General features: G+C 25.4%; 2 protein-coding genes across 4 annotated transcripts; one reads left to right on the top strand and one right to left on the bottom strand.

Moving 5' to 3' along the window:
* Nucleotides 1-6: 6 nt before the first annotated feature.
* LOC105666284 lies at nt 7-3,030 on the bottom strand. Its single transcript, XM_012314153.3, has 3 exons — nt 2,618-3,030; nt 2,282-2,383; nt 7-2,083 (listed from the first exon to the last, which is right to left on the bottom strand). The coding sequence occupies exons 1-3, from the start codon at nt 2,750-2,752 to the stop codon at nt 1,751-1,753; spliced, it is 570 nt and encodes a 189-aa protein (XP_012169543.1). The 5' UTR covers nt 2,753-3,030; the 3' UTR covers nt 7-1,750.
* Nucleotides 3,031-7,315: 4,285 nt separating this feature from the next.
* LOC100647430 (neurofilament heavy polypeptide) lies at nt 7,316-23,216 on the top strand. 3 transcript variants are annotated; one of them, XM_012314152.3, is made up of 8 exons: nt 7,316-7,587; nt 8,030-8,269; nt 11,313-11,448; nt 11,531-13,517; nt 14,847-14,905; nt 16,056-16,124; nt 18,024-18,142; nt 22,025-23,216. In XM_012314152.3, exons 1-8 carry the CDS (start codon nt 7,501-7,503, stop codon nt 22,028-22,030), a joined length of 2,703 nt encoding a protein of 900 aa, XP_012169542.3. In that variant the 5' UTR covers nt 7,316-7,500; the 3' UTR covers nt 22,031-23,216. The 3 variants fall into 3 exon arrangements, with proteins under 3 accessions (XP_012169542.3, XP_048265763.1, XP_048265762.1); XM_048409806.1 differs by lacking the exon at nt 22,025-23,216 and having other exon boundaries at nt 11,558-13,517; nt 18,024-18,615; XM_048409805.1 differs by lacking the exon at nt 22,025-23,216 and having other exon boundaries at nt 18,024-18,607.
* The last annotated feature ends 4,495 nt before the right edge of the window (nt 23,217-27,711 follow it).

Raw genomic sequence — 27,711 nt, 5'->3', positions numbered from 1 at the left:
AACACATACCATTTTAGATATCAGTTTATTCATTTAAATACAGTTATGTTACAAGAATAAAACTGACTATCTGTTACATTAATTTTTTTTGCTATTCATATAAATAAATTTTAAATAAAAATTACGAACACAAAAATTACCGTATGAAACATACATTTTCACAAATTTACTATATAACATATCTGTTTCTCGCACTTAATTTCTTGTATTTCGTAAGTTGCTAGTAATCGACATCACGCTTCGATGTAAAAATACAATTCTTTTATTTCAACGCAGTTAAATACTATTAAATATCAACTCTATTTAGAAAATTTTATTTTCTAAATAAATGTAATAATAAAAATTTTACTTTTATAGAAAGAAAAGAAAATTCACTGTTTTTTAACAACTCATACTATGTACGTATATAATATGTACTCACATTATTGTATGTACATGGCACGTAAATATTGTCTAATACCTGTCAGGTACTACAACATCTTTATAACAATAATAAATTATTTGCAACAATTGCATTTTATAAGGTTATTAATTTTTCTATGAATTCTTTTATTGTTGATATTAGGAAGAATTGTTCACTTTTGCTTAAAATTAATATTTTTGCCTAAAATATACTCAGTTAACAAAATAGATATTAAATATTATGCATTTTTAAAGACAATTAACAACAAGATATAACATTTTTAATATTAGATATATGTTTGCTTTGATGTAACATAAGTAAATAATATAATGTATATAATTATCTTAACTACATAAGCTCACAATATTGTAAAATCTGAGCTGTTTCTAAAGCAATCTTTATACAAAATTTAAATATTTTAAGATAAATATATTATTGATTTGAATAAATTTAAGTACAACATATAGCAGGAAATAAATTTCACTTTACTTATTGATATTTATGATATAAATTAATGAAAAATTATAATTTGTAACATACAATTAGAAAAAACAGAAATATTATATCTAAAATTTAAAATTAGCTAAATAAGCATACTATACTATAATTAGTTATGTTTACAATGCAATAACTGCAATTATAATTATATCAATTTATAATAAAATTATTAACGAAAAATACATATACATATACTATCCATTTGATAGCTAATATTAACACTGATTGTTTTAATATTTCTTTCATAGAAAGAATCAGTTTTAACTTATAACTGCCCGAATATTGATAAATTGTTTGTGTCTCATGTTTGTAAACAAAATTTAATTGCCATTGTATTATGAGAATAGATCACATGAATATGATTTAATGAAAATATTAAGAAGAACAAGTTTTATCCACTCACCTTAATGTTATTACTTCATTTTATTGAGTGTCTTAAGATTTTAGAAAAGCAATAATGCTTCTGTGTGGACATATGTATATTAAATATATATTATAATGCATATAATATTAAATATATATTAAATATAAATATGTATAATAAATATATATACATAGCACATTGATATGCAGTTAGAGTGTAATAAGCAGTCAAGCAAAATAAATATTTGTTTTCTCAGAATGTAAAATGTCCATTATTCATTTGTATATATATATTTGATAATTGTTATAGTAATTTAACGATCTTTGCATATTTATCAGTCTATTATCTATGTCTATCTTTACCATACATAACACAATACAGATTTGAACTTGTATGGTTTTTCAAGCATGGTACTATGAATAATGAGTAAGTTTGAAAGAGACCTGATAATATTAGAATAGAATACTACTTTTGTCTGTGAAGAATTACTTCAAAAATTTCTTCATCTGTTTTGTTTGATGCTGCATGCTGTACTGAGCACTTTCTGCTTTAGTGATGAGAGAGTCTAACTTATCCAAATGAGATCCCATCTTTTCATTGAGATTGATTGTTTTTGGCATTACTGCGTTACTTTCTGTGTTTTCTATGGGTTTCTTGTCATTGGATAATTCTACTATCAAGTTTTCTTCACTCATAGATGTTTCAGAACCAATATCTTTTGTCTCATTATGGTTTCGTTCAATGAATTTATGATTTGGTGTGTTGTTTTTGGATCCAACTCTTACTTTCAATAGAGTACTCAAACTGCCACAAACATTCTGTAAAATAGTTTCATGTTATAAAGTTAGTTTATATAATATAGTTTATATAATAATAAACAAGTTCAAGATGTTAAGAAATGCTTGTTGTACTTGACAATGATTGTTTAGATGTAATCATTAAAGTTGTTTTTATTAAAGAATAATAAATAAAAAATGAATGTCATAAAATAATGATATTGGGTGAAAGTGTTTAACCTTGAATCTGTTAATCTTCTTCTGCGTAACACTGAGAATACTATTTAATTCATCTAATCCACCACCTATTCGATGCGCAGCTTCATTAGAAGAATCCAGATTCTATAAATTATATTAAACTGATAATATATTGTCAAATTATTAATTTGAAATTTGTGTAAGAACTTTGTTTTAATTAATTACATTCCAAATAAGAGAAACATAGAGGCTAAAAAGAAACTTATTAACATTAAACTTACAGTAGTAGAAATTAGAACTCATTAACACTGTACTTATAATGCATAAAAAGGTACATTAATTTGATTTTTGTTTAATAAAAGATAAAATTATAATTACTTCGATCACTTCATCTTTATCATTATTAATATTCTCAGCTTCTATTCTTTGGGTCTCTTTCCATTCTTCTTCGCTAGGTATCGGCAATCCTAACAATTCCGCCCTTTCGCACGCGTGAATGTAGCCTTGAGACATTTTATCAAATGTCTATAGTCTAACTTTTTCTACTAAATACTAATCAATAATATATAAGAATAGACTTATTTTATCCCGTTTTAGAGATATTAAAATTGATAGAACATTAGAAAGACATGAGGACATGCACAACTTGAGGAATCCGTGTTCGGGTAAATTGTGCGCACACTCCGATAGAAAATAAAGTTTTTAAACATTATAAAAGACATTAATAATAAGAATCTAGGGCATCCTAGTCATTAACAATAAGATTTAAGGTGATTTATATATGTATATGGATCAATGATTTAATAATTTTGAATGGATTCATAATTTCAAAAAAAGTAAGATGTTTTTATAGAAAAATTGATTAAAGAAGGAATGGATTAAAAAGGTATAAGTTTACTAATTGGAATATTAATCCCACCAGAAGAAATTTATTTATTATATTAAAGTCAAATAATGATAATTTGCTTATTGTAATATTTATGATTAATTTTTAATAAAGTTTTTTTCTTAATTAAATCTAAATCAATCATGCAAAGTTCGTCTCATCATGAAAAGACTTTTCAATATTTAACGTAATTTAAATAAAAAGAAATAAGTTGTAGAAATTTATATAATTTTATTCTAAATCTCATATTTTGTATTTTGAAAAGATATATTTAAGAAATTCTCTTTCGAAAAAACACTAAAAGATAATTTAATGTAATTTAAAATAAATTATAATTAGTAATTATTAATACTAATACTTAATATGCTGCCTCGTACCATATATGTAAATTGTAAATAGATTAAGCTAATGTAATTTAAATACCTTGCTAGAGCATGAATGCGATAGAACTTCTCGCAAGCTGAATAAAAACTTTAAGTAATACTTTTTATATCGATCATTACAAAGAAAATTTCTAATTAATTCTAATTCATTTTAATTTATATTTCATGATATTATATAATGCATTACATATTCAATTATATAATGCAACTTTTTTATGAATATGTATTTAATATACTGGACTACAGATGGAAATAAATTTAAAGGATGATTCTTGAAGCCAGACTAAGATAAAAGTTAAAAATAAAAAGACTGCGTTTTCAGCTTGGTTGTTTAGTTATTGACAAAATATCCCTGTGCACGAGCAAACCTCCTTACATGAACAAAAGTAGAGCAGCTCGAGCAGCGGGGAACACAGTGATTTTCAAACCGAACGACGCGTAAGACGCAGTCACAAGTTACCTCGTATAAGTCGTAGGTCGATAGTCGTAGCATATGACTTTATGATATTTTGAGATGTAAATTGTAAGCAGAAAGGAAATTTGTAAGTGATAAACCTGTATGCGGGGGCTCTTCGAGAAAACCGAAGCCTGAGTATTTGGAATGACGTTATAAAAATACATTCATTAATATATGATCAACTATAAACATTTGTATATAAACAGATGATAAAATTTGTATGGCATCAACTTCCCCATATATATACATGTAGTTATAATAGTTCACGTGAATAGTTTTCTTTTGTGAAATGTTCATGGTTATATAAATTTCTTTCGATTGCTTTTTTGATAAATTTCATCTGTTTGTATGAGCAGCCTATACAAGTGTATTGTCAGAATAGCATTGTATTACCTATCCCGTATACTTTAAATTACATGTGTAAATATTTTTATACTACATGTTATATTCAATTTATGTAATTTAATTTTGTTTTATTTATGGTATGTATTTAGTTTAATGTGTAAATCATTCTTAAAGTAATTAAATAACTTTACATTAATAAAATGAACTACATTTTACCTTAAATTATAACATGTAAGTATATATTATTTTTATGTGAAACTGCTTTACTAATAAGAGATGCAAAATAATTTATAACAAAATACGTATAAAATAATTCAGATTTCCATAATTATAACATATGATGTAATTATTCTAAAAAAGAAGTTCTCCCAACTAAATACAAACCTGAGACACAAAAGTTCCAAATCTTGTATGATTGTCGCTATGTCACAATCACTCTTGAATGATCTGCTGTAATACTTGAATATAGCAACATATGGTTTGTTCAAACTTAAAATGAATTATGTATTTTTTATAATTAGTTCGCTATTTATGACTAAAATTACAGATATGTTTATTTTATATGTAAATCTATTATCATTCCTAAATTTTATTGCAATCAGTATGAACTAAGTTGAAATTATCCATTCTTAGTAAGATGTGCATATGAAAAACTGTATGATGCTTATTATCATGCTTCAGAACTTTTATTTTGACGATTACACTCTCTTTTATCTCTACTCTTTGATTGAAATATGTCATAGACATAAAGCTTGATATGACATCAAAAGAACTGAGTTTAAGACTTAAATATGTTAATTAGAATCTTTTTGTTTCTCTCAATAGATACTAAGATTACATAATCTTAGAACATCTTTCTTTTCTAACATTTTATATATCATGATATAATTCATGATTGTTAAACAATTGATCAATAAAAATAAATAATAAAAAATATATAATGGATTACATATATTTTCAAGAAAATTTTAGCAACTCTATTATAAAATGTTTACAATGTTTGCATTTATGTAACTATAATAGGTATCGTATTCAAAGGAGCTTCAGGATCATTTCTCATAGTTACTTATGTAGTTAACACATTTATTGGAATAAAACGTAAGCATACTCAAAATGCAACAAAATGAGTGTTATCGATAGAAGAAAATCTGCATGAACCATATTAAAAATAATGAATAGGAGTCATTTTAGGTAAAGAGCAAAACTGTTTGCATTGAAGGAGTTTGGATAGAGTTATATAACAAATTCTCAACAAAGTGATTGTTCATAAAAGCTAATAGCTTAGGGCAGGAAGGAAATTTCCTCTCTGAGTCTACTTATATTGTTAGTCGAGTTTTTTTTTAGCGTATTTGATCGCTGAACTTCGGTTTAACGAACATAAAACTTTTGCTTTTTTTTATTACAATTTAACAGTTTCCAATGCATTGAAACAAAAAAATGAAAGTCTTAACTTTAGGAATCTAGCGATTCAAAAGTATGTAAAGTTGAACGTTTTCAGCGTATTTGGCAGCTTACTTCGATGCCATGTTGTTTCTATCTACGATTCGTTCAATGAGTGGAGCTGCTGGTTGCAACAACTGCAGGTGGGTGTCGACCATATTGTAGCGGGATTTTGAATCGTGAGCATTGGATTACGTTTGGGTTGTTTTATTCTCCGGCTGCCGTTAAGCGACCGATTACGCTAGTACAAATTAATGTTCGATGAATTTCAGTTCAATGCTCATTTGTGCGGACCAATCAGATTATGGATAGAAGCAATAAGGCGTTATATTAACCCGTAAAATATGCTAAAAATGTTCAGTTTCACATATACATACTTCTTAAACGGTGGAGACCGTGCTTAAGACTTGCATTTATGTTATGTACATATAATTATATTATGTATCCATAATATGCATATTAATATCATTATATCAAGCAAAATCTTAATCGGAGATATCTGTTTTAAAGCCGTAACTATGATAGGAAGCTACATGTATAAATATGACATTCCTATTTGTTACTTAATTTTATCCTTATAACCTACAAAACTTAATTGCAATTATATTTTAAACCTAATCATAATACTATCTACTATAACGCCTACTATACGTAATAACATTTCTTTAACTTATTGTTAATGCAATGAAAAAAACTGAATTCTAAATAATACAAAAATCCAATAAATGATTCCTTTCATAAAGATTGTATTAAATGATTATCTAATTTCATTATTTAAAAGAATAAAAAAACTTATAACATATATTTAATATGTATTTCTTATAATGTAAGTTAAGATTTAAAACGTAAATAATTTTCAAAGTAAATATAAATATGTATTTAATATATATAAAGTAATGCGAGTATAAAATTTGTATAGATAACTAAAAAGGAAAAAATATATCGTCATTAAATATAAAAATATACATAGCTTATTTATTGAGTAGCAGACATAAAGATAATAGTTAAGGCTGCATTTATTAGTTTCATACAAGTAAAAGGAATACCTAAAGTTATAGCTTTATATATATATTTAAACTTTCGTTAAAGTTTGCTCTTACAAATTTTTGAAAAACATTCTAGCTTAATATATGTACATATAATTTTAATAATTATTTCATAACTTGCACCGTATGATAATCGAAAAGTATTTATTTTTTATTATAATAAAAGATATAATCATATATATACATATAAATATGTAATAATAATTTAGTGTTATATGTATAATTTAAAAAATTGCCGTTTGCGACGATTTCCGCTGTAGTTCTTATAGTTGAATTTATAATTAGAGTAGTATATATCCATTGTGAACTAAATGTTATTAAACTGATTAATTTGAAATGTGATTAATAATTTCATAATTTATATAGTACTAACCATATTTCTATTGAAGAAAAAAGTTGTAATTTTTTATGAAAGTACATTACATAAAATTAATGAAAATGGACTTAACCGGAAATAAGAAATCTATAGCTGGTCGGACATCTTGTAATATGTTGTAGATCGAAGATCTTTGATTTTATGAGCGCTCACGCCATTTTTATTTATATGTGGTGGGGGGTAACAAAGTGTGCAACATTGTCCGTAGGATTTATAATTATCAAAAGATTGATCAAGAGGAATGCTTAATTTTGCGATGTACTTGTAGTACAAATGTGATTATTTGTAAGATAAAATCATATTCTACGCGCAACGTATAAAGTTATTAATGCAATTGCTGGACCTTCCTGTTACTGGTGTCAACTACAGATTTTTCTACAATTACAACTTGGATAAAATGGATTATCGTCAAAAGGTAAGTACAAATATATTATAATAATTGATAAATGAACATAATTTATTATTTAATTATTAATTGAATATATAATGTATATAACGTCGTCACAAACTATACGTTAAAGATATTCCAAAATTATTTAAAAATTAACAATGCATAAATTAATTTATAATGTTTCTTGCTTCGATAGTGACTAAACTTGTTTATATATATATATATATCATTAAAAAATATTGTAAAGGAAGTACTGTGTATTATAATTTTGTTTAATTACTGTTTGTTAGAAAACTGTTTGTGTAAACAATTTCATTATGTTGATATATATAATAATGGTATTGTTATATTTTACTTTTAATGTTTAGAGTAATATGTTGTTATAAAATTATGTAATTATGTCTATTACTGAAAAATTTTAGATGTGTGTTTCATATATTGAAATTAAATTTATTGTTTCATCTAGATGATTATACCTCCCCAACAAAATCCAAAGAATGATGATGAGGATGACGAAGATTTGGAAGCTTTAAGACTTGCAGCTCTTCAATCATTAAGGACTAAAGACACTGTACATAATAAAAAGCAGCCCCCACCACAGAAAACTATTTCAGATGTAATACAAACATCTCACACATCATATAAAGGTCAACGACCTATACGAAGAAGATATTTTCATAATCAAATGCAACAGCGACAGAATGGCGTAAGTTTGTAATTATAGCTATAATACTTATGAATTAACATTTTAGAAATTTTGTTAGCCCTAATCTGACTATATCTAATTTTTAACAATCAGCTGCTATATATTTTTTAGCAGTGTGTGTTGAGATAAAATAATTTATAAATATTAATTTATATTGTTTATCAAGCCATTTTAAATATTTTACTGTGAAATTTATTTAAAATCTATCTAAGACAGTAGAAGTTTCTATATATTTTATCCAACCATTATTGATGTTATTATCCATTACAGAGAAATGAAAAATTTTTATATAGAATAGAAGATAGAAAACTATCTGTGTTTTTAATTTTAATTATTTAGTAATTAAAAAGAAATATTACATTATTAAGACAATTATGTATATAAGATTATGAACAAAGAATAACATACGTCTTATAATAAATTTTATAAAGAATAGATTATTTAAAATTTAAACATTCTAATTTTGAAATAATGTGATGTATATGTTCATTTTATGTAAATTCCTTTTAAAATCTTGTAAAGACAAAAATATTGAATAAGATTATGTTTTGAAATTTATTATTATTAGAAGGCAACTTTAGGTTATAACATAAGTCAGTTCGATTAAACTGAATATTTTTTTTTATTTAACCAGAGTTTTTTATATTACAATCGAATATATAATGTTTTGTATACTTAGGTAATTTTGTATACGAAGTTTCATATGATAGAATATTAAATTTACTTATATTATAACTATATATTTTGCATTTCAATTGTTCATAAATACATCAAAATATATTTACTTTTAATAGAAATATTAACTAATATTAATTAATTATAGAATAATATTCTAATGTAAAAAATCACATTATTTTAAACTTTAAGAATTAAAATATCAAAAAATAAGAATTGTTCAAAAGTTTGTTATTATTTTCAGTTTCTACTTTTTTTACAGTGATTAGCAATTTACAGTGCAAACAAAAATAGAATTACATAAAAGATTTCATTTCAGTAAAATTAAAGTAATATATCTTATAATATCAATAACTTGACAATATTTTACATAATATATAATATATCAATACCTGAATGATATTCCCATTAAAGAAAATATATCTTTTATGTAAAATGAATTTCCTGAAGTAATTGTATATTTTATATATTTAATAAAATAAGGTATAATATTTAAATATTATGCTTTAACTATGTATATTAAATAATATTAGTTTATTTTGTTAGTTTTAAATTAATGCTTTCAATATATGTATATATAACTGTTATTACAAAATAATTAAATGTAAAGAATAAATTTATCAGTTTTATAAAAACTAAGGTTTTACAAACCGTATGAAAGAATTATTTACAAATATTTCATATATCTCATTAAAAAACATTTTTTGTGTAAAATAGTTTTTGAAGTTTTAAAAACATCAGTGTTAGTTAGTAATAACTTATTTCATATACAGGTGAATTTTTCTGAATTCTTTTTTAGATATTTTTCAAAACTATCTAAAATATTGATTATTCTTTTTTTAAAAAGGAATGTTATCATAATTAACGTTTTTATTTTTGGGGTATTAATATAGAATTTTTTGATTCATTCACACGCATACTTAATTCGTCATTTTCTATTAAATTCTTTTACATCACATTTTTGAATTAGCCTATTGCCCTAGATACCCTTCTCTCCTTGCTCTTTCTTGCTTGTTTTTATTCTACTTTCTTACCAAGTCTGTAGCCTTGTGTGTTGTTTCATTACTATCTTCCATGTACTGATCCTCGTTTCTACTTCTTCGCACCCCCTTTTTTCATTTTTACCTTTTTCAGTTTCCTTCCAGTATCTGTTCCATCGATCCACATCTTACTTGTGCCAGCAATTGCTGAATTTCTTCTTTTCCTTCTCTACTTAATTATTTGGGCAGTTGCACAGTCCTTATATACTTGTATCTTTGGTTATATTTTAATTGCATAATCTTATTGTATTGTACTTGTTTTTGTATCTTTCTGTTTCTCTTTTGGTTTCCTTGACATGTTTTCCCCCCTTTTCCTTCTTAACTGTACTCTTGCTGTGTTAATCCTGTTCATTCTTAGGTATTCCTCTCTTTCCTCCGTGGAGGCATTCTTTCACTAGACTTCTTTTCACCTCCCTTTTTACCTCCTCCACAAATTTTCTTGCTTTCACCCTTACCCTGATCCTCACTTTTTTCCCTTAGCCTCCTTCAACACTATGTAGCATAGTATTGAACATAACTAAAGAAGTGATATCTATGCAGAAATATGTTTCACCTACTAAATATTACGACGAGTGTTCTATTTTCGGTATTTTATATATTCTTTGCATATACATTTTAAAATTTTATAAATGCATAAAAATCTGCAGTCTAATCATAATATTATAACTGATTAAAAAGTAATTTAGTTATACAGAATATTTTGTATACAAACAATATAAAATATAATTTTTCTATATTTAAAAATATCTTTAATATCATGCATGTTATGAAGTTCTTACAAAATTATTGTTTAATGTATACTTATACTATAATTTTTTTTTATTTAAAATACATACCATGAATATAATTCAATTGCACATAACTTTTGATATTTTTAGTGAAATTTGTTATATCAGATAGCAGATATCTCTACGTATTTAACTTTGCTTAACTCAGCTCAATTTATTTTCAAAGTCCTTATTACCTTGAATTATTTTGAAGTCTTTTTTTGATTATATCACACATAATTGATAATTTTAAAAATTGAAATTTGTTTCATTATGATACAAATTACAATCTAATATAATATACACATTATTTGATCTTGAATTTTGATGAAATTTTAGTTTATTTTGTCGAGAACTATTAATCAAAATTAATATTTCAGTATTTGTTGTTTACAATATGAGAGACACAAGTAGCTTGAATAATAGTTTAAATAATGGTAGCAATGAATACAATTATAAAGAAAAGAGTTTATTACAAATATTTAGATTATATATAAAGTTAAGTTTTTTTATTAGCAAATATTCTATGAGTTTTATTTAAATATCACATATTGTTTACAGAATCTATATTATCAAAGTCCACGTAATCCAAATTTGATAGCAATAATTCCTGTAGATGAACGTTCTGTGCTGCAACAAACTGATTTAGCTTGTTCAGTAGAAAAGATTGTTCCCAGTATTGAGTCTTATTCTACAGGTATGTAAAAATAATCTAATATAAATAATAGTCATGTCTTTTACGTTTTCTCTTAAATACTATATAAAAATAATATTTTTAGAAGTAACAAAATTTCATCGTTTCAAAGATAATGGAAGTGGTTCTGACGAAGAAGATAATAAAGAACAAAAAAATACAGTTACAAAATCAGAAACTGTTAAGAAAGATGGCGCAGATAATAAAATATCCACAATGGTTGAAAATCAGACAGAAACTGTGGAAAACTTAAAAAAGGCTGAGGAAGATCAAGGTGGAGTCAATGATGATGATGATGATATCATTATAATGGCTGATCTTGAAGAGGAAGATAGCTTAGAGCGCTTAATGGATGAAATGGAAAGAGAAATGAATGTTGATAAACCGTCCGAAAGGAAAGAAAAGAAAAGTAACAGAAAAGAAAACAGAGAATCTATGAAAAAGGATGAGATAAATAGGAATATAAGCCAGAAAAACAGAACAGAAGATAGCAATATTCGAAAAGAAAGTTATAGTCCAGCACCAGCAACAATCATCATAAAAAGTGAAAGACGATCTATATCTCCACATACAGTTAATCGAATTTCACAAAAACGTAGATCATTATCACCAAGATCGCGATCAAGGAAGAAATCACCTAGAAGATCTCCTAGAAGATCACCTAGTAGGCAGTCAAAAAAATCTCAGCGAGAAATAACTAGGTATAGATCGCCTCGAAAGTCTCCAGTACGTTATTCTCCGCGATCACGATCACCTAAGCTTTCATCACGATCAAGATCACCACGATTATCACCACGTAGATCTCCAAATAAGTCTCCAATGAGATCACCTATTAAGAGATGTCTGTCTCCAAGAGGAAGATCTCCGAAACTTTCGCCGCATTCCAGATCTCCTAGACCAATACGTTCACCTAAAATATCCATAACTAAGTCTCCGAAGTTGGCACGATCACGTTCTCCAAAATTTTCGCCATTGAGATTATCTCCTCAATCTAGGTCACCACTAAGATCAAGATCACCTAAAATATCTCCAAGACGAATATCACCCTCGCGTAGATTATCACCTAAATCAAAATCTCCTGGGTTATCCCCTCGAAGAGGATCGTCACGTTTAATGTCACCAAAAATATCACCACGAAGAATGTCACCGCGATCGAGGTCACCAAGATTATCACCACGTAGATCACCATGGTCATCACCTAGAAATTCACCTCGTCTATCTCCTAGACGAAAAAGATCTCCAAGATGGTCGCCTAAAGAACTATCTCGAAAACATGGACCACGATCTATTACTCCAGATGGAACATGTAGTCCATCATATGCCAAGGAATCATCCCCGATAATTAAAAGTAGGATATCTCCAGAAATAAATCGTGTAAAAACAAAACATAAAGAAGAAAGTTTTGAAGATACTACTATGATAGAGAAAGAAACTGCTGACATAATTAATGATCCTGTATTAGAAGCCAGACGAAGAAAATTTGAATCTACAAAGCCCATAGATCCAATTAATGCAAATAAAAAAATTAAATTAAATAAAAAAGAAAATACAAGTAAGAAGGTAGAATTGCTAGAAGAAGGAGATATTCAGACAGGAAATGTAAGAAAAGTTAACAAAATCACAGAGGATTATGATATTCAAGAAACAGATTTATGTTTAGATACTCATTATGAGTTTGAGGAGTTTGAACAAAGTATAGAAAATGCTTCTCCTATTGCTATTACGAGTTCTGTTAATTCATGTTTGGATTTAGAAACTCAAAATCCAGAAAAAGAAAGATCCTCAAAAAAGAAGAAGAAACGCGACAAGGAATTGTATCAAGTGGGAAAATTAAAAAATGAACTTCCACTTTCTGAACGTATTGGAAAAGATAAGAAGTGTAAGAAGCGTAAAGATGTTATTTCCGATGGATCAAGTGAGGATATGGATGCCATTTTTGAAGATCTAGTAGTTGATAAAGAAAGTGATTTACGAACGGAATTAAGTAGAAGACGAGCAGAAAGATTAAATAGGACAGTGCCAATTCAATCTGCGAGATTAGTACAGTCTGCTTTTAAGGGAGTTGTTAATGAGTAAGTATTTATGATATACTATATGAATTAAATTTTCTACTACACAAATATAAAATCTTCCTATTTCTTTTTTTAAAGTTAGGAGCTTCTAATAGTATATTTAGTTTAAATGGATATAATTAAATATCTTACAAAAATATAAAAAATGCGGAAAAATATTTCCGATGAAAGTTAGATATTAAGAAAGGCAGATGATGTCAATATTTATTTGAATTTATGATTATCTTGGAAAGTCATGGAAACGTATACTTTGTTATTGTATATTACTATACCCAATATTAGAGTGTTTTCAAATCTCTACTTACTTGAGTTTTTTGTGTAAGTCATTCTTAAGATATAAATTTTCAAAGTTAATATGTTATTAGTAGTTATGTTATGTTGAAGCAGTTATATATGATGTAAGAAGTCAGACTGGATAATCTTCTTGTGGTCTATATAGAGTGATACTCATGATGGTATGAAATTTAAAAGTTGATATCTTGAAAATGTGGTATATGCAAGATAGAAATGAGTAATGTTTTGGAAACGTTTCAGTATTAAGTACAAGAATATGCAATAAAAAATATGTCTTTTAAAATTTAATTATGACTTTTCTGCAGTTTTTTTAAGGTTATCACAAGTCAAATAAATAGTAGCATTATAAGTTATTTTTCATGTCCTATAATTTTGGTCCAAAATATTTTTCCATATCTCTTTATATTTTTCAAGGTATTTAATTGTCTTTATTTCCATAGGACATCTTGTATATTTTTTAAACTTTCACTTACAAAAAGATGTGTATAAATATTCTTGAGAAGTGGTATATTTATGAAAAATACATGTCTATATACCTGGTAAATTAAGATTAACATAATGTATTTTTACCGACGTGAAATATTGCTAAACATATTGAAGTGTTGCGTAATTATGATAATTGAGAAAAGATTAATTACATATATTTAAAAATGCATTATGTAAAGTCTTTCTGAGAAATTTAACTTCATTATATATTTTTGTATTTGACATTATACATATAAATAACAAGTAGTTTTTTATGAAATATTTAATAATTAAATCAAATAAAATTTACATTTCTTTTTAATACTGCTTTTATTTTATATTACATTTCTTTTTTTCTAATGAAATACATATACATTTATTTATTATCAAAAGTAAACAAGAAACTCTTCAATTTGCTTTGTTATATGAACAGTTTAACAAAAATGTTTACATAGTTAGAAGTGATACTATACATATGTGTATAAAGCAAATATCTATATTTTCTTCTTAATATATATCTTTTTGGAATTTCTAACATATTTTTGATATGAAAATGTGATCTTTTTTCAGAGTTGTCAAAAGTAATGCAAAAGTGAATCAAAGACATTTAGTTAAAGCGGATGAAAAAAGTAAGTAATATATGAAAATTTTTAATTTCTATTAAACTTGTATGACAAAAGCTGTATCATTTAAATTCCCTCCAAATGGTTACACTTCTGTTGAACAATGAAGTCACGAATGTGTTTTGTTTTAAAAGAATCCATAGTTCAATATATCAACAATATATATAACAAAATCATTCTTATACAAATATAAATGTTATATTATTTATACGAATTTACACTGATATTTTAAAGAGAGGTCTGTACGTAGGTACCTACATATGTGTATGTGTCAGAAGTAATCGCAGAAACTATTTAACCGATTTGGATAATTCTTTCATTATTAGAAATTATATTTCTTTTACATAAACATAGACTATATTTTATTATGCTTGCTCCTCGGAGAACCGAACAATGAACATAAATGCGATTCAAATTTGATTAACGCAGCTTGGTTTCCATAGTATGGTTGCGCCTTGCTCGGTCGACAGCCGATAGTCATTTTCTACAAATATTTCTCAAATACTATTTACTATATTGATTTCCATTACAAACGACTGTAAATAATCTAGAATCGCGAAGTCAAATTCACATCAGTTCTACGTGGACGATGTAGCTGGTAACAGCTAGTTCTTTATAAATTGTTGTACATGAATATTGCCAAACTTTTCTTGTTACTTGTGCCTTGATATAGCGAAAGCCCCAATGAAATACCATAATGATATGAATATTAATGATAATAATATAATTATATGCATTTTTGACATAATAGCGTAGGGCGTAATATGTAGAGGTGTATAGAGATATATTTATGGGATAAAAGCTAATTAAGCTATCGATTCGAAATTTTACTAACTGATTTTGACATACTTTACCCTTAACAAAGTTTTGTTTACCATGATCTTTTATGATATTTGATATAATGTATAATTTACAAATCAAATTACAAATTATATCAATTATTCAAAACTTACTTCATTATATCAGTTATTAAAAATTTGACATTAAACATAGTACCAAATAAATTATTAGTAAATAGTACCATTTCACTAAAAAAAAATAAATTTCAATATTAGAAGTACATCAATAATTTTTTCTTATAAATTAATATAAACATTTCTTAATTTGATATAATATTTAAATTTATGTTCTTAATTCACATATTTTCATTTTGTAGCTAATCAAAAAGAAGTTCGACGGGTTACGGTTCTTCATAGGTCAATAACTGACATACACGATTCTGAAGGTGTGTATACTTTTATACTACTTATTATTATTATTTTTGTTTCTATTACTTATTATATTGTAAATTTTTGTATATACATGGTCATAAGTAAAAAATTGTTCTTCTTGAAAGAGGATCATAAAAGTATTTATTAGCTATCAAAGTTAAAAAATTGTATATAAAATATATTATAAATTTCGTGTTTCAGTTTATTTGGAAAATAATATTTTTTTTAGTTTATAAAAAAATAATATTGTGTGTATGTTACAAATTAGGATGCATATATATAAAACAAATTTAAAATATCATTCTAGTATGTATTTTCACATAGATACTGATTACTTATGAAAATTTTTAATGGTCTTCATAATAATAATAAATGGTAGTTCATAATATAATCGGTGTGTAAATAAGTTAGTTTTTGATTAGATTTAGTTTCGAAAATTTTTGTTTAATGTTCAATGTTTAATTCATATTATTGGTCTACGTTTGCTATTCAATTATTTCTTTGGACTATACTAGGCAGCGAAGCGATGTATAATGCTGACATTGCCGGCTTTGTATTGTAAAGTCGATTTTGTATCTTCTGCTGATTGCACCCGTATATGTGCATATAACATAATAACGTATTTTATTTTGGACAACATGTTTTTCCATTGGCCTATCTTTTTATTCAAACTTCCTTGTTAACACTTTACTGACCGGTAGCTCAGGCGCAGATTCTCCCTGGCACCGGCTCTGTTTCGGTTTAGATTCTCCAATACCATTCTTTTCGTTCATCGCGAACGGTAAGTTTTTCAAATTGGTATAAAACTGTGAGAGCTTACAAAGCAATGCAACTGAGCAAGATATCTTAGTACTAAATAACAAATTACTGCTCAAATAATGAGAAAGATTGTCGGCTATCGGTCGGTAAAGTGTTAAAACCAATCATTAAATTTCTTGATTCTATTTAGTTTTCCTAGTATACGTTAAAAAATTTGTATGTACGTACATATTTACAAAGTAGTAAAGTTTTAATTTTGGGTAAATGGTTTAAAAAAGACGTCTTGAACAAAATTTACTTGTTCCGTGATGTAGATTACGGAAATGATACATTTCGCTATGATATTTATTTGAAATTTTTGTGTCAACTCTACAAAACATAAATAAAGCAACACATTTGAATTTTTTATAATCTAGAGGATTAGGAACTCGAAATAATTAGAATCGGTCATGTAATTTTCCAGATGTTGAAAATACAAATATATTTTTATTTATACTGGTCACCTTCTAATGATACAAATACATTTTAGATAGATTCCAAAGGTACAGATGAACATTTTTGTCATTTTGTTACGTTAGCGAAGTAAATTAATTTTTTTAGTTTTGTACATACACACAAACTTTAATCAAGTACTTTGTACTTTTATCTTTGTACTTTGTACTTTGTACTTTAATCAAGTACTTAATCAAGTACTAAACTTTCTCCAAGTATCCAATATTTTGAAGCATATTTTTAAAATTCAATAACTAAGAAGATATTTTTAATCACGTTATTACTTTATTGAGTTTGATATGTTAATAAATAAATTTCATATATGCAATTTATTTTTGTAACTATTAGTTCTATGATTATTGATATTGCATTTAGGAAAGGAAAACACCAAGGATAGACTTAACTACTTTAAAATTACTTTTTTTGGAGAAATAGTTATTTTTTACATATTTCATCGTTTTATATTTATGCAAAATTTTATAAGAATTAACATGTATAGATTGAAACATTACTTGCATGACCATTTGTATAGTATATTTACATGGTTGATATATTTAGATGTATTAATAGTATATTATAATGGTATAAAAAGAAACAAATATATAAATTGTTTTCATTTTGTCTATTTTTTATATAAATATATATATGTGTTTTTTTCACAGAGGAAAGTACTCTAGATTCAAAGGTGCCTGTGCGTTTTAGACTTGGTCTCAATAAACAAGTACAAGATACCAGGGAGTCAAAAGTTTCACGAAAGACATCTAAAAGACAGGGTCGCAAGGTAAAACATAAAATTGATTTGGCCGCAACAAATACAGAACATATTTTATAGTATAAAAATTATACCTTACAACATGTACATAATTCGGATATTCAACATCTTTTACAAACATAATACACATAATTTTGATATTGTAACATTTCAACTGCTTAAGTTTGCAATGTGCTAGTATTTTTGAGTTTTTGAAATTAATTGTATTGAATATTTTGAATATTATCGTTAACTATTTTCTTAAATAATTAGAAACATAAAAATTCTCGAATTAAATAAATGTATGTAATTTAGATTTACAGTAACACATTCATCCAGAAACTTTTTTGTCATAGCATGCATAAAAAGTATTAAGGAAAACAACACAATTGAATTTGATTATGATAAATGATCTTTAATATTAGGAAATATTTTATCATTTCTAAAGATATAAATATATATGTTAATGTTTAGCATTTAAATAGTTGATACATTTTTTTAATAATATCATTTTCACGTTATACGACGCAAAGAATGATTAATAATTTTAAACATTTATTTCATATTGCAATTCTTGTATACATGAAAATATTAAACATATTTCACTTTAAAAAAGCTTGAAAGTACAAAATAAATATTAATTTTTCATCAAATGTAGTACATTTTAATAATATAGTGAGATATATTTAAATGCATAATCAACAAGTTTATTTGTAATTCATACTCTTTTATATCTACGTTCCTCTATTTTGTTATTACATACCTATACTCTTATTATAGCGATCATGTTGTAACTAAATGAAAGAATATTATTTTTCCCCATTATAATCTCATGACGTAAAAATAATATAATTAATATATTTGTATAAATGTTTATTATTTATATTTAAATAATTAATTTCATAGTTAGAACTAGCTAAAAGTTTCCAATAGTTTCAAAAATAAAATTACTTTAAATATTTCTATAAATTGAATATTTCTTTTAAATTTACAAAACATAAATATTTATACATTAGTAGCAGTTATGTTTATCATTAATTTTAAAACTGAATATTTTTAAGCTTAATGAATTAGATATGCTTTCAAACAAGTTTCAAAATGAATGTACAGTATTGTTGCTGCAATCAGTCTTCTTTTTATGTTTTTATGTTTCATTACATAATATTTCATAATTTATTATCAGCCTATTATTTATTAAGTATGATATCTTTTAAATAGAAGCATTAATATAATTTAATAACACAACCAAATTTTGTAAATAATGTGAAAATTTCAGAAGTAATACTTATAAATAATAATTAAATAATTATTCATATTTTTTTAATTTAAAATAATTGTATGATGCATTATGACATGCATGTCAAATATGTTTTATATAGCTTAAAAAGCAGGCTATGATTATACTACAAATGTTTAAAATGTTCGAAATATTTGTTTGTATTATAAATGTTTCATTTTATATTAAGATGTTTTTTTAGATCTATTATTTGTTTTCTTTTGTAAACAAAAAAACATCAGGAACAGCGCTACACATATTGGAAGCGCGGATATACTAAATGTAATGATTTCAAATGTGTATTAAAAATACATGTGTATATATGTAATTAAAAAAATATCTGTTTTTATCCGCGTAGTTTTTGATACACGAGTACATATGTATTAACATATTCAGATTTTATATTTCGTGTAATTATTAATGAATAATAAATACCTCGCCCCTGAATATTTAAGTGCATTTATGCAGATAATTTGCGAAAAAAATGCATGTGTGATATTTTAGGTTGCAAGTAACAATAAAAAACAACGTAATGTCGGTTTCATCCTGTATAAATAATGAAGGCAAGCATAAATAAATATCCAATCCAACAACTTCAAAACTTGCTAAAAAAATTTAATGATATCAGCAACATCGATTGTATCAGAACGATATTTTTCAAGCATGCTGGAAATATTGTTACGATAAATGGGAATCGTCTGTTGTCAGAAAATGTTAATAGATTAGTTCTTTTTATATCAAAATAGACGACTATTTGACTAAACTTTGTTGAGCGAAATTATGTTCGTTTTTATTGCTATCTGCAACCTAGAATATCATATATTTGTTTTGCGAATTACTTGCGTAAATGTGCTTAAACAGTGGGATATTTTGTTATATACATATTAATAATCATACGAAATACGATGGAACGTCTATTTTCGTCATTAATCCGTTTCTGAAAGAATGGACGAATATAAAGTTGACTTTCTTTTATAAGAATTAATAAAACAGGAAATAATCTGTTCTCAGCCTCGAATCGGGTCAATAAATGATCTTAATTGTTAAACTTAATCGTTGTACGTACTTGTATGCTCTTTCACTGCCTTTCGGCATTTGATATTAGTTTAAGTTCTTTTGTTATCTTAGTTATCTTAATTTAATTGCGTTTTATTACAATAAACACAAATGGTTTGTTCGTTACTAGCCTCCTGTTTTCGTCATGTTCATTTCGTATCGTTCTTTTCATTCTTACTCTTGACGTATTGTTGGTAATCCAACAACCAATTCCGAACAACCTCTTTCCTTACAAATATTACGACTTGAGAATTAAGAAGATGCTAGCCAGAGCTGAATGAGAAACAAGTGACTACTTGAAGAGCATAGCGCGTATTAGATTACCTTAAATAGGTTTAAGAATTGTAGGTCCAGAAAATATCTATATGCAAGGTCAAGGAAATATATTAAGAGATGTGTATTCAGAGATGTATTCAGAGATATATCCTATAAAACAGACGGCACAGGTCTAGAGCGATCATGCAGTAAAAATCATTTGGTAAGGAACATCGGATTTTTGAACGAATATCGAAGCATTTTCTTGCCGAAAAAATATGACGAATATTGGATTCTACGAATATAGGGACGGACAAATATAAAGGTTTCACCGTATAAAATATGAATATGTTAATACACGTATATTCGTATAGTTTGGTACACGAATTACATACATATTACATACATACATATTATGTAGCTTTGTAACCAACTTCAAAAGTAATTAAAGAATTACAGGTATCCCCCGTATAACAAGGTAGTTGGATTACGAAAAGATGTTGCCATGTTCAAACCCATGTTATGCGAAACAAAAGACTATAACTAGTATATAGTACAATTTATAGATCTCTAGTACAAAAAACAGGGGTAGGTTCCAAAAATTAACAGAAATATACAATTTTCCTTTCATAACTAAGAGAAATATATTTGTTAAAATGATCAATAATTAATTGAATATATTACACATCAATATTATATAATCTTCATCACTGATAAACACCATTAAACAAAGGAGTTTTTTTTCTTGCAAAATTGTCTTCTGAACTTCGTTAATTTATATATGATTTCTGTTTATGTTAGTCATAAAAAATATCATCGGTTGTTTATTAGAAAAGTTTCAGGTTGCTACTTTCCTATAGCGAATATCTTTCGAATGCAAAAGATTATTACTTCACAAACTAAAAATGAATTAAAATTTCACTATTTAAATATTTCATATGTAAATCTGAGACAAGACATATGTTTGCTCGAAAGAAAAACATCGAATGATGGTGCTTGCACTTACAAATTTCCATTACATTCCGTCCTATAAGGCAGTTGGATTTCCTAATTTCTCGAACCGCGTTAATCAAATTCGCATAGTATGAAAGACGGAGGATACCTGTTTATAGCAGAAATCGGAAATAATTGCTAAAAGAAATTGTTAAGAAAAGTGGTAACAGATAAAGTTCAAAGTCATTTAACAGATATTGAATAAAATACAAAATTAATCTTTTTTAATAATATTTACTTATGATGAAGTTAGAAACAGTTCATGTTACAAATTTAATTGAATATTATTTCTGTTGGAACATGATAAACGTACATATTTTTTTTTTGTTTAGGAATAGAGTAAACACGTGTTCTCCTGACATATTTATACGAAGAGTGCATAGCTGTTCATCTTACCTCCTATTCTATTATCATTGTATGAAGATAAGATCTATTAAAAGTTTAATTGTATAAAAAATTGCACTCATGTAGAGGAGATATTTGTTTTATTTGACGTGTGACCTAACATAAAGATGAAAAGATAACATTCTTCTAGAAGACAATATCAATATTTCAAAATACTTTATGTATGATTGTATCTAATTATTTATTGTTAAGCATTATAGTAGATAGTTGATTACATGTGATTATAAATCATTTGTTGTGTTAAAGTATTTGTAAATAATTTACATCAGTCACATATTTAATAAATAAGTATCATTAATAATCCCAAAGTCACCTTTTGTAAACCTAAGTATATTATTATTTTAAAAATTCTATATAAAAGAATCAATCAATTGTAAATAATAATATTGTTAATAAGCGTGTACAAGGTGAAAAATAAGTTGTATATCATGTAAATTGAGTTAATATTATTAAGGCACTGAATATATTATATAAAGTGACCTATAGCAACAGAAGAGTGATTTTATTAAAATATATTTTTTACACTACATAGTTCGAAAATAACAAACACGAGTTTTTTAAGATAACTAAGAAATACAGTGTATTTTAAAATGGCTTTTCTTCACTTGTTATTTCATACTTGAATTATAAATATATAGTGTAAATGATTATTGTATTTAAGCAGGTATAAAAGAGTGTATCTTTTTCTGCACATATTTAGTGCTTACGTGTAAAATTATACTACTTATAGTATTATGATTCAGTTACTACAATTATACAATTTCAGAACTAAAGTATTCAATAAGTTGCATTATTCTACATTTTCATTACAGTCTCTACCGTACTAATAAAAAAGATCTATGTGACTCTTCTCTTGTATTTTACATGATATTAATTAAGGCTCTGTTGAATAATTAGATCTTATTATTACAACTATATTTTTATGAATAGCATGTAAAATACATATTGAAAGTAAATTATTATCATGTGTTACCAATAAGCTGAGATAGTAGCCAATATACTTACAAATGTAAACTTAGATTATTTCAGATATTATATTGCATAAATAAGATAGCATACTTCATAGTATCTATGAAGGTGTAAGTGTTATTTTTAACTGAATAAAAAATGATAACTACATTTATATGAACTTTTTTTGATAGAAATTTTGATATAAAAAATATTGCGATAATAAAAATTCAGAACTCGGAATAAATTCAGAATACACGTAGGGATACATGGATACATGTAGGAAACTTAGTTCTTTAAATCATCACATGCGTGTTATGATTTATATTTTGTTGATCATATCATAATGATACAACTTTAAGTGTAGATTAAGAATGCAGCATAATGCTTTATTAGTCAGTCAAATTATGTTTCTTGTACTCTTCCACTTATATGCCTCTATATGCATATATTTTAAATACCAACTCCAAGAGTTGAATAGTAGACATATTATTGTTATAAATATAAAATAACTCACAAAAGACTTGCAATTGTTGAATTTATCTATCGTACAAAATGTGATACACAGCAAGACTTTTACAGTCTTATTAATAATAAGCAAATCACTTATTGTAGAATAACACAAGCAATTCTTCAAATTGATCTAAAAATCAATTATAAAATAAATATAACGCACGTTTTATTTATATAAAAATTGATTTTTAATATATTTTATTTTGCTTAGATTTGTTTTCCTTAATTTTTACACATACTTTGGATACCTTCAACATAAGATAAATATCATACTAAATGTATATAATATCTGTGAAAATTCTTTTACGTATTTTATCTGTAAGTGTTATTCTATAATAAGACTGTAATTAATCTGTAAATTTAATTACTACTGTTACAATGTTTGGTTTATTTGTCTAATTTTTGTCACGATAGTAAATACAGATGGAATTGTATAAAATTTTCTTGAGTAATTTATAAGCACGCATGGCGAAAATAAAAATCATTCGTGCAATTATTTGTGTTTGGTATTCTTTTACATTACCATATGTTTATAAAATTTTACTATTATGTATTTGAATGTATCACTGTGAATCTAATTTTTCCGTCCATCTGTAATTTGCTAAGTTATTCTTATTATTGCGTATGACTGTACTATTTGTATAATTATGTACTTGTACTTACATTTTTTTACAAAATAACGTATAGGTTTTAGATTGTTTAGACATAATAAAATACAAACTTCAAGTATTAATATGAAGCAAGTTCAGTGATATTTAATTCATATATTATTTAATATAAATCAAAACTCTTATTTCAGAAAAGTATAAAATAAAATATTTTTTACTTAATTGGTCTAATTTTATTTTCCATTACCCTAAAATTTGAAAAGAAATAAAATACATATTTTATGAAATATGTATTTCGATGATAATATGAACGATTGTAATTTTTAATTAAATTAAAAGATCACAACATACATAGAAAATCAGAAAAAAAATGAAATGTTTTAAGTTTTTTCTATGTAGTTTTCTCTTATTTTAAGGAAATTATAATTTTTGAAAATGGTATCACTTAATATTAATTACATAAAGAATTTTATGTAAGAAACTTGTTTTATCATTTTTATAAAACACATCTTGAAGAAACTTATAGTTTTTAAGTTACAATATATAATTTAACTAGAAATTTAAATAACAGGAAATTTTTAAGCTAGGTAGTCGCTGTTTATATTTCAACATTAATTAAAATGCATTGTGTATAAAATTAACTTGGTTAACTAAAACGAACTTTTTTCACTTTTGAATACAAAATGTTCTTTCCTCGCTCTATAGCAATTATTTTTTTGTATTAATTAAACCTTTTGCTACTTGTTATTTTTCTCTCGGAAAGAAATATGTAAGTTAGTGCAGAGAAATGGAATTTTACTGAGAAGTTGACAAATTATTATATTTCGATGTAAAAAATGACAATATTTTATATTATAATATGTAATAAAAATAAATGTTATGAACAGTAAAATAGATGTAAAATGTAATATAAATAACATTTTAGTGTATGTTATATAATACCAATTGTAATAGATGCGTATTTAAAAATAATTTCGCGTAAAAAGAATAATATGATATTTTCATGCTATTTGTATTTACTTATTGGTAAGTTGATTGTTTAACACAGTAAATGAAAAAAAAGAACATAAAAAACGTTAATTTCACTTGTCCTTATAAATTTCGTAAGCCTTATTTTATAAAAAGAAACAGTTTGCATTTTTACATAAATTGTTTTTATTTAACACTTCTATACAGAGTGCTAGAAAAGTAAGTGTAACGACCGTCACAGTAATTTTTCCATCTAAACGAACCTCTGTAAAGTATTATTTCTAGAAAAAACAAAAATAATCTAACATTGTACGTCCTTACTAAAAAAATCTTCATTGGAATATTAAATTTTATTTCCTAAATTATTTCTTATTTCTTACTACTATACGTACTTACTACCTTTTGTTTCGCAGCAATTAATGATTCCGTTCACTAAATCAAACAATAAATTTTATAAGATTTATTATTTCACTAAAGATTATCAGTGAATCAACATTATTATAATAACACATTAAATAGTACAGATAAAATTCACTCATTAGACTTTACCATCTTCTAAAAGAAAGTAACATATGTTAAAAAACAATCGCAAATGGGTATCCTAATAATACTTCGTAATTTTTTAATTGAAATATCTTCTCAAAACTAGTGCTTTTTGGTAACGAATTAATAAATCTTTTATAGGGAGTGACGAGTAATTTGATTAATATATTAAAAAATATCCATATGAATTATGATTAAAAAAAATTAATTTGACCTTCATATGACCTCTACGCATCAAGTTATAAAAAACCAATTATATAAAATTATTCTTTTCTTAAAAGTATATAATTTTTATCTAAAGAACTTCCCGGTATAATTAACAGTTCCAACAATATTTCAGGTTTTAGCTGTTCTAAAATCGACTTTAACAACGAAGAAATTAATTTTTTATAAAGAATCGTGTCGGATCAAATTGGAAAAAGTCACATTTTGCATTTGATTAATTTACTTTTTGGTCCATGTTTATTGCATTTTATCTAAATAAATTTGATACTTTCAATTAAGCATAAATCTGTCAGAACAACATAATAATGAACCAGTGAATATGAACAATTGCTTGTTTGTCTTCCTATTTTGATTATAAATTATATTACAAACCTGTACTCTACGTCAGCCTATGTTACAATAAGTTAAATACGTTGAATACAACCAATAGTCGTCACGGAAAATATTTCAACATAATGTGCGTTTAAAGTGATACTTAAAATACAGTAATACTCTAAATAATAGTAGAGGTAATAATATAATTTGGTAAAATACATTTCATTCTTTTTTATATAGTATTTTTTCTATATTTCATATAGGATCGTTTAGAGTATAATGAAAAAATATTTTGTCAATAAATATTTTATGAAGATTTGTGAAAAATATTTTATGATTCAAGGGGTGAAAAGAATTCACAAAATGAATTTAAAGAAGTAATAAGAGAAATAGAAAGTGCAATAAGTTCTTCTTTAAAAACATCCAAGAGTCAAATACACGAATTTTATGACCATTTTTTGTTATTATAAGTGTATTTTGTATAAGCTTTTGTAATATCTGCAAAAAATAGTCGTTCTTTAGAATTGATACCAAGAAATATTCAAGAGATATCTTCTATGGATTGAGATATATTATATGCGAAATATATCATGTACGATGTCATACCGATATACGATCTTATAAACCGTCAGTATAGTGAACACTTAGCAGTAAGTGCTTAGTAAGTAAGTTAATATGTTCCATATACATACATACGAGTAATGGGGGGGTTAAATAAAAATATATCTACGATTGAAGAAAGATTAAAAATATTTAATTTTCGTCACAAAGATTTAGTTTAGTTTTAGTGAACAATATATTACTTAACAAATGTATAGTAATATTCCATGCCTATGATTAATTCTGACAATTATTTGTTGTATAAATAATTTTACATATAATAAGTTTACATATAAGTAAAGAAGTGCTGACATTAAATGATTAAAATTACATTGTGTGATTTGTATGTATGTACATATTTATTTACATTTTACATTTTAATAATGTATATTCGAAATAGAAAAAATCACTTTTTAAAGAAAGATCGAATCTAAATTATTTTAAAACTTTTATGTATGTAATAATGCCGAATAAAGAAAGGTAAAACTTAAAAGTATATCATTTATAAATGACTGTATAATTAAAATGTACTAATGAACACATAATTGATTAATAAATGATATTTTTACCTTTATTATATTACTTAATTGATATATAAGATTGGTCAATGCTTTTACAATAATACTTTCAATATCATAACTTTTTAAATTAATGCTGCTATGTTTATGCTTAGATGCAATGTATTAGACAACCTGTAAAAGTGGTTTCAAATACTTGCAGATTAGAAACATCAACTTTACTAGAAATTACTTTTTCTAGTAAATTTAAATTTAATGAAATATAAACACATAATAATTCAGTACATTGAATGGTCTCTTAAACCCCAATGAAATACATAGATAGAAAGTGAACGAAGCGCAGACGCAACTAGGGTGTTCCAAACGGGTGGTAGT

The sequence above is a fragment of the Bombus terrestris genome, chromosome 11 (genome assembly GCF_910591885.1).
Source record: "Bombus terrestris chromosome 11, iyBomTerr1.2, whole genome shotgun sequence".
Lineage (NCBI taxonomy): Eukaryota > Metazoa > Arthropoda > Insecta > Hymenoptera > Apidae > Bombus > Bombus terrestris.
The sequence above is the reverse complement of the archived record's forward strand: the minus strand, read 5'-3'. Positions and strand labels throughout refer to the sequence as shown.

Coding starts and splice junctions, on each gene's coding strand:
- LOC105666284 (XM_012314153.3), bottom strand. CDS start 2,752: ATGTCTCAAGGCTACATTCACGCGTGCGAAAGGGCGGAATTGTTAGGA. Junction 2,384..2,617: donor ATAAAGATGAAGTGATCGAA/GTAATTATAATT, acceptor TATAATTTATAG/AATCTGGATTCTTCTAATGA. Junction 2,084..2,281: donor AGAAGATTAACAGATTCAAG/GTTAAACACTTT, acceptor ACTATTTTACAG/AATGTTTGTGGCAGTTTGAG.
- LOC100647430 (XM_048409805.1), top strand. CDS start 7,501: ATGCAATTGCTGGACCTTCCTGTTACTGGTGTCAACTACAGATTTTTC. Junction 14,906..16,055: donor AGTTAAAGCGGATGAAAAAA/GTAAGTAATATA, acceptor TTCATTTTGTAG/CTAATCAAAAAGAAGTTCGA. Junction 16,125..18,023: donor TGACATACACGATTCTGAAG/GTGTGTATACTT, acceptor TTTTTTTCACAG/AGGAAAGTACTCTAGATTCA.